The sequence below is a fragment of the Micropterus dolomieu genome, unplaced genomic scaffold (assembly GCF_021292245.1).
Source record: "Micropterus dolomieu isolate WLL.071019.BEF.003 ecotype Adirondacks unplaced genomic scaffold, ASM2129224v1 contig_482, whole genome shotgun sequence".
Lineage (NCBI taxonomy): Eukaryota > Metazoa > Chordata > Actinopteri > Centrarchiformes > Centrarchidae > Micropterus > Micropterus dolomieu.
The window spans coordinates 1-8,089 of NW_025729472.1; the positions used below are offsets into that span (position 1 = coordinate 1).

An 8,089-nucleotide genomic window follows, 5' to 3' on the forward strand; every position below is an offset into this window, starting at 1 on the left:
AAGAAGAGCAATTGCTGGTGTTCTTACCTCCTTTCTCTGTGTTTGTATTTTAAAGAAATGTACTGGACAACATCCTTTGCACTCTCAAGATGTTTTTATACAAAAACGCTGTATGTATTCTGCACGTTCTGCCTGGAATCTACCCCTTGTAGGACTTAAAAGTGAATCTAGTTAAATGCTGTTATATCCTAAATGAAAGGATTGGAGGCTAATTTGTCACAGTTTGTTAGTCTAATGTTTTTATACCCCTTTTAAATTTTTTTTGTCTATGCTTCTGTTTCCATATCTGTTCTTATTTTAGTATTGTAATCTGTTGAAACTGCCTGTTTTTATCCAGGCTGCTGCTAGTCTTGTCCAGGTCTATTATGAGGAAGAGCTCATTTGTTATATTTTGTTATTTTGTAACTTAAAGGATAATTCCAGTATTTAACACCTTGAGTCTATTTTGTCGTTTGTTTTAGATGAACTAGAGTGGTGGACTTAGAAATGTTGACGATGGGTCCTGTCTCGACTTTTTGACTATTTTAGAATCTCCTCTGACCGCTTTAGAGTGGCTGTCTATGGGCATGCACAAACATGTCCTTAAAACAACCCTTAACGTTCGTTTTCAAAACTGTGCAACTCACCGAGTGGTTAGTGGTGTTCGTTGATGTTCCAAAACAAGTAGCGTAGCGAAATACAGTTTCTGTCGTGTTTTATTTGCCAATTTGTAAAATCGCATGATTTCTGTTGAAGGACTCAGTGCTCGTTGATATTACTGCGCTAATATATCAAATATCGAGCAGAAGTTTATACGCGGTTGTGAGGTATCTGAAAAAATAGTTCCACTATAGCAAATAACACGGATTGAAAGCATACATTGCGCCGATATATTTGTTTTCAATCATGAATGAACAACACTAACCACTCGGTGAGTTGCACAGTTTTGAAAATGAACGTTAAGGGTTGTTTTAAGCACATGTTTGTGCATGCCCATAGAAAGCCAGTCTAATGCTGTCAGAGCATTAGATTATTCTAAAATGGTCAAAAAGTCGAGACAGGACCCATCGTCAACATTTCTAAGTCCACCACTCTAGTTCATCCAAAACAAACGACAAAATAAACTCAAGGGGCCCTATCTTGCACCCAGCGCAATTGACTTTGTACACCGACGCATGTATCATTCCTATTTTGCAGCCGCGCAAAGCGGACTTTTCCCTCCACAGACACACGTCGGTTAACTAAGAAATACACTTGCGCTCCCCGGGGCGGTTCAGCGCAAAGAGGAGGCGTGTTCCGGCGCAAACTTTCCCTCATGCTATTTTGCTGTTCTATAAAACAATTGCGCCACTGACCAGAAAAAACCTAGTCTAAAGTCAATGGCGCGTTGCGCGTTGTTCATTATGCTATTTTAAGGGCGCATGCTTGGCCATAATCAATGTAGCGTGTGCACAACGCGCATACACTTTCTCTCATCTAAGCAGCAGTTTTCATTTTTGCAAATCAAACATTATTACGATAGATAGATAGATAATTTATTATAAAAGCATACATCTAGCTTACACATTTACCCAAATAATCATACGCCTGTTTAACCGAAGTTAATTTGGGTGGGTTTCTCCATCCCCAATGTCACTTCTCTGTGTTTTACGGCCCTGACGAGAACGTCAGTCTCCTCAGCTGTGAACCGCTCCTGGCGCGCGCCAGGCAAATCCACCGTTATAATAGGAATCCGCTTTAGAACAAGTGCGCCTGCTCTTAAAGGGAATGTGAGATGACGCTCTGATTGGTTTATTGACTTTACGCCCAAACCACACCTATGAATAATGAAGCTACTTCAGACCAACCCCTTTTAGATTTGCGCCAGGCGCAAATGGCATTTATCCCGCCGGGAAAATAGCAATAGCGCCTGGATCCGCCCACAAAGTTACTTGCGCTTTGCGCTTTGACACTTGCGTTTTAGATCGTTAAAATAGGGCCCAAGGTGTTAAATACCGGAATTATCCTTTAAGGCAATATATATGGTATAACAGTCATTTCCTGTTATATAAAAATAACCACAATGTGGAAAGATACCTTTATCTGCAGTCATCACGATGGCTACAGTAGTGGCTGTTTCTGAGGACTCTTCCATCTGCTGTGCACCTAAAGTACATAAAACAAAACAAAATAATAACTTTCTAAATACAAATTTTTAATCTTAATTACAAATTCATAATTCAATTTGTCAGCATTTATACTGTCAATAGTTAACTAGTAAATCATTGATTAAAAAAAAAAAGACCATTATTTGCATCTGAATCTCAACAGCCAAATCAAAATGTAAAATTATCAGAATACCAATCTTATATATGCTTTTTAATGTCACCTGGATAAATATTGTATCCATAAATTGTAATTTTCAAACAAGTAAGCTTTTCTCTTTGTGTCAAATGTCAATGGATGACTTCTCAGAACAGTAACATTGTAAATGTATTATGTAACATTTGGTAAAATGTATTATGATTACAAGAAATACCATTTTCACACATGGCCTCTAAAATTTCCTCCACCGACTTCGTCTGGATGCCATCCGCTGTGTCTGTTGATTTGAAAAGATTAAACCATTACACAAAGGTGAAAATTTCATCTTTTGATTAATTGTATTATTTCAATAATGTATACAGTAGTCAAATGTGCTGTGTAATCACCACAGTTACATATCTAGTTAACTATGCTTCTTAAGTTTAATGTAATATATTTATTTAAAGATAAAATAAAAACAACTCAGCATACCTTCTGCATCCATGTGCTCTGACATCCCCTCTCCCAAGTCAGTGGGGTTGGATTGTTCTGCATCTGATTGATATTTTTAGAGAAAAAAGAAAGACAGAAAAAACCTTATGTAGCATGAGCTTAACAAATAATTGGCCTTCCTGCAATAGTCCTGGAGGAAAATAATGAATCACACAGCAGTGAATATATCAATGAAGGAATGTAATTCGGAGGAATTATATACATATAATTTAATTAGTGAATAGTTTGATGAGCATGAAAAAGATGAAAACCATTGCCAAGGGCCACAGTCACTAGTCATATTTAACTAAACATCTATAGGATATTCAGGATAATGATAAAGCTGAGAAATAGTGTCACATCCCTTATAAACTGTCAAAGACACATACAGAATCTATAACCTGAATCTGTTTCAATTCAATTTTATTTATATAGCGCCAATTCATAACAAAAGTTCTCTCACAGCACTTTACAAACAGAGTACGGTAGGTCTAGACCATACTCTTTATAATATTGTTAACAAATACCCAATCCAATTCCCACCATGAACAAGCACTACTGTATGTGACGGAGGCAAGGAAAAACTTCTTTATAAAGGGGTCATATGATGGTTCTAAAAATAACATTATTTTGTGTATTTGGTTTAATGCAAGGCATTTATGCGGTTTTAGGTTAAATAAAGCTCATCATTCAGAAAAGCGCTGTGTGCTCTGATTAGCCAGAAATCCAGTGCATTGTGATTGGCCCAAATACCTTAAGCACCTGATGGAAATATCACACTTCTTACCATATCTGGAACATCAGCTCCCAAAGCAAAGCAATATTGAGAGATTATAATGTCAGTCCTACCTTATCAATTAGAGCCGGAATATGATCCGGATGATGCAGATGACTAAGCTAATCGATCAACGTTGCCAGCGCGACTGGACCAGAATGTATCAGATTGGTAAGCATCAGTATTGCATTTGTTATAGTTGAAACGACAAAGACATAGTCTGAGCTCTCCCAGGTGCTAGAAACAGTCATCTGAAAAATGCGCAGCACACAGTCGAATATTTGGGTTGTACTGTTCTGGAACAGTGTTGTAAATAAAGCTTAGCCACTGTTTTCTAACTGTGTCCTCTTTTGGAAAGCCAAACAAAGTAGTTGGGCTTTCGCAACGAAAAACACAGCGTCTTTACGACATGCCGGCACGGATAAAAGTTATGCCTTCTTTGCGTATACATTTGGGCGGTGTTATGGAACTCTGCCCCCACACACTGACGTAGAGATGAGGGGGTGTGTTTGAACGAAGTGTTTTAGGAAGGTGTGGCTGAGCCTTCACTTTTATAAAGAATATCTCTTTAGGGTTTGAGACTTTGATCTTTGTAACCCTGCAGATCTTATACATGCACAAACAGCTACATAACACTAGCCTGGCTAACGCCAGACCCAATTCTCGTTGAGACTTGGGTCTGGGAACCATATGCACATTTTCTCGTATTTGAGGCGTGGTTTACGAATGCCCGGCGCCGTTTATTGGGTGCTAAGAATGTCTATCAAATGCGCCTGTACGTAGCTCATAGCCAATCATTTCAATTATACCAGATGACGTATGTAGAGCGACAGAAATTAGACAAGGAAGAAGACGATGGGTAAGATATTTTTGTGTAAACAATAACGTTCAGCGACTATTGCCGAATAAAAACAAAATATAAACTATTGCCGAATATAAACAAACTGCTTGTGTGTGTTGCATAGATGTCGTCATCGTCTTGCTGCTCCCTCCCCGTTCTGTGATTGGTTCCCTAAATGAGGCGAATATCTGGACCATGGTATCCATGCTGCCTTTCAGCTCGAATAAAATCGCGCTGCAGAAGGCAGTATGGGGAAACCCAGACTAACATAACACACTAAAGAGAAAGAAAAACAAGAAATCGCATCAAATGACCCCTTTAAAAGGCAGATACGTCAGAACCATGGCTCAGGGTGGGCGGCCATCTGCCTTGAACGGTTGCGGTGAAGGGACAGAGAGAGATGCAATGCCCCAAAACTATACAAAGACTTACATGTAGGCCAGTATTATTCTTTAGTTAACTTATTTTCCCCACTTTGCATAGAGCCAAATGGTCTGCTAAAACACAAGTGGAGAAAGACACTGGTAATGGTAATGTCACTTACTTATTTCAAATGAAATCTCCTCTGCAGCTTTCAAAATTTCGACCAATTGGTTCCTTCCATAAAAGGAAGGCTTCCTGAGGGTAAGACTTGTGGGCAGTCCAGCTACATTAATGGTCATGCCCTGATTTACCAGGGACTGGTAGGGAAGCCTCCCAGTACCTCCGGCCTCCTCTGAAATACACGGGCACAAACATGCATGCACACGTTACACAATGTTACACAGTTGGACAATTGTGACTCTCCCCTCTAGTTGATAGCCAGTGTACAGGCTGCAAACAGACATTTTGGTAAGGTGTCAATCTAATGGTTGATGGGCACATTAAATAATTTATTCATTTGATAATAATGCCATGGATTCATGAAGGGATTAAAAGTATTTGAACTTATGCTTACTATATTTTTGGTTGAATAGATCTTGCACTTTTCCTACCAGAACACTGACATGTTCTCTGGTACTGGGTGTTGCGGGTGAGGAGCTGGCTACAGATGTAACAACAGACAACAATAATTTCATAAAACTGTATTATGTATATTTGCACTATTACAGGCCTGAGTCCATTTCTGTGGATTTTTATATAACCAATACCTTTGAAATGCAGTGCGAAGTTGTTCACTGTCTCCGTTGTATCAAGGAAATCAGTGGCTCCTTTGCTGCTCAGTTCAAACACCTCTAATGAGGACTTTTGGCGGTCAAATGATAGAATGGCTGTTTCCACACCCAAATCCTCAAGCTTGGACACCTTTACAATAGAAGAAGACAACCACAAAAATAGTAAATAGTTGATTAAACACAAAACCTACTTTTAAAAATTCAACACACACTGAAGAAAAAACTCATAACAGGGCTTGGAAATATATGAAAACAGTGTTGTCACATGTGGCAAATAAGTGGTCAAGGACCACCCAGGGTACATTAACTATAAATTAGTTGTTTACATAGAGTCCAAATTCAATAATTTTGACTCATAGCCATTTGTGACTACTAATGCTTCAATTGACCACCTTGATGTGAATAGACTAGCCCAACCAGTAGGAATGTAGTTTGAGAGGTGTTCTTCAAAGTGAGAATATTTGATGTTGATAGCCATGTAAACAACAATCAGCTGGAATATTTATTTGGGATGAATTCATTTGAAATTATGAAAAAAATCTACAAATCAACAATCCAGTTGTCTGTCACAATGTTCTGCTCGCATCACAATTGCTGTCGATCATCCTTCCATCTAATACTAAAATAATACCACAAATGCCTAGCAAATGAAGCCATTTTCCAAACCTCTAACTTCAGCTTCTTAAGGTGCATTTTAATTCGGGCATCCCTCATCTCTGGGCTAAGGTCCTGTGTCTGCCCATGTGCCCTCAGTGCTGCTGCCTCTTGAAAGTATTTATTCTTTTCATCTTCCCCCAATGTGGCCCACCTGCCCTTAATGTCATTCATTGTGCCTGAGGAAAAAATAGATGCACAGAAAACTTAACACTTTAGATTCAGCATCTCTTTTTTTAAAGTAAATTCATACAACGACAATCTGTCCAACACACTGGTTTACTTGGGTTGTGAAACCCATTTCTCTGTAACAACTCTGTAAAAACAAGATAACATGTAAAGTAGATGACCTGATGATTCTTTTCAATACACACAGCAGTCTTACGTTGATGAATGCAACTTGCGTGAGTGAAGTACTTGCCAAATACTATCTTGAAAATCTGTTTCATGACCTTTGTAAACCCCTGATGTCAACAGGGCCACTATGTACAAAAACAAACCATTTAGTATAACAATTAAAAGAAGCCGTTCAATTTTGTCTCTCACCTTTGTTTTTGAATATGTCCCTACAAAAAAGATTGTAAGGCGACAGCTCTCTGACGTGAACTTTTGCCTTTGATTGACGGGGTTCAGACAAAGGTTTTGAAATTTGTGATCTTTTGTAATTACCGATCCAGTTCTGAAAAACAAAAACAAAAAATAACGATAGAGTATTACACCAATTAAACAGTATTTTAACAAAATTCTTCATTTTTACAAGCAGTGCAGCAGAATGATATATTTATTTGACATGTTGTTTGTTAGTGTGGCACTAAAGTAAAACTTACTTCTATGACACTGGTGTCCAAACCAGTAGCAGATGCAGCACTTGGAATTAATTTTGACCCAACTCGTGTCATTCCATTCGTAAAAAAGGATTTCAGGGTTTCCTTTTGATTCCCATTAATGGGAGTTCTCTCTTGTTGAATAACAACAAAGAAAGAAAAATCTAGTCAGTTATAAATCAGTAATAAAAAAAGACAGTGTTGCAGATCATACCATCGTTCTCAGACACACTTGCCTAATGCTTCTAGATTAGCAACTGCAAGGCTTACCTCTCTGGGCCATCTTCAACCTAAAACATAAACAGAAAAACTTGCACAAGACAGATTTGTGAACGGGCCCTTCTCTCTAAAAAGGCCAAAACCAAATTTTAGATTGTTCAACAAAGAGATAGAGCATGGAAGTAATAAAACAAACTTAGCCTACCACAGAAGTCCTTCAATCCACTGGAAATTGATGCTGTGGGAGACAAAAAAGTTAGGTAAAGATATATTAATGTTACACACACAGGCAGGCAGACAGATAGATAAATAGACTTTTTTTTTCAAGTTCAATGTCAAGGACAGCAATAAATGTGACACACACAGACACCACAGTCTATATTTACTTCTAATAGATTCCTAATATTCGTCTTTTGCATGAATGTCATTGTAAGCTACCTCCTGTGGGATCAAATCCATCCAAGCTTTTTTCAAACCCACAAAACTTTATTTTACATTCTAGTCAAGATCCCAAGGTACCCAAACAGCCATAAAATACGTCATGGGTTTAATATTTCACTCATAAGTCAATAGGAGTAAGGTTAGGCCTATGATGGGCGTTAACGAGCATACAATATTATGCAATAAGCCTTACAGTGTGGAAAAAGTAATTTTTACAGGCTAACTTTGCGTTTAACTAGAAACTAAATTTCCCCATTAGCTTCATACGTAAAAACATACTTATTAGCAACGTTAATGCTCAAATAAAGCAAGTAAGTAACGTAATGTTGGGCTAATAACGTAACGTAATAGGGCCTAACGTTAGCCTATATAACGTTAGCCAAAATAATCGCAATACGCTTATCTCATGTCAACACTCATGTCACGC

General features: G+C 38.1%; 1 protein-coding gene across 1 annotated transcript; it reads right to left on the reverse strand.

Annotated features, from left to right (window-relative positions):
- Positions 1 to 1,052: 1,052 nt before the first annotated feature.
- On the reverse strand, positions 1,053 to 7,478 carry LOC123964084. Its single transcript, XM_046041195.1, has 11 exons — positions 7,427 to 7,478; positions 7,273 to 7,292; positions 7,006 to 7,136; positions 6,725 to 6,857; positions 6,191 to 6,357; positions 5,501 to 5,654; positions 5,308 to 5,394; positions 4,915 to 5,085; positions 2,755 to 2,817; positions 2,498 to 2,560; positions 1,053 to 2,124 (listed from the first exon to the last, which is right to left on the reverse strand). The coding sequence occupies exons 2-11, from the start codon at positions 7,283 to 7,285 to the stop codon at positions 1,967 to 1,969; spliced, it is 1,140 nt and encodes a 379-aa protein (XP_045897151.1). The 5' UTR covers positions 7,286 to 7,292; positions 7,427 to 7,478; the 3' UTR covers positions 1,053 to 1,966.
- Between the last annotated feature and the right edge of the window lie 611 nt (positions 7,479 to 8,089).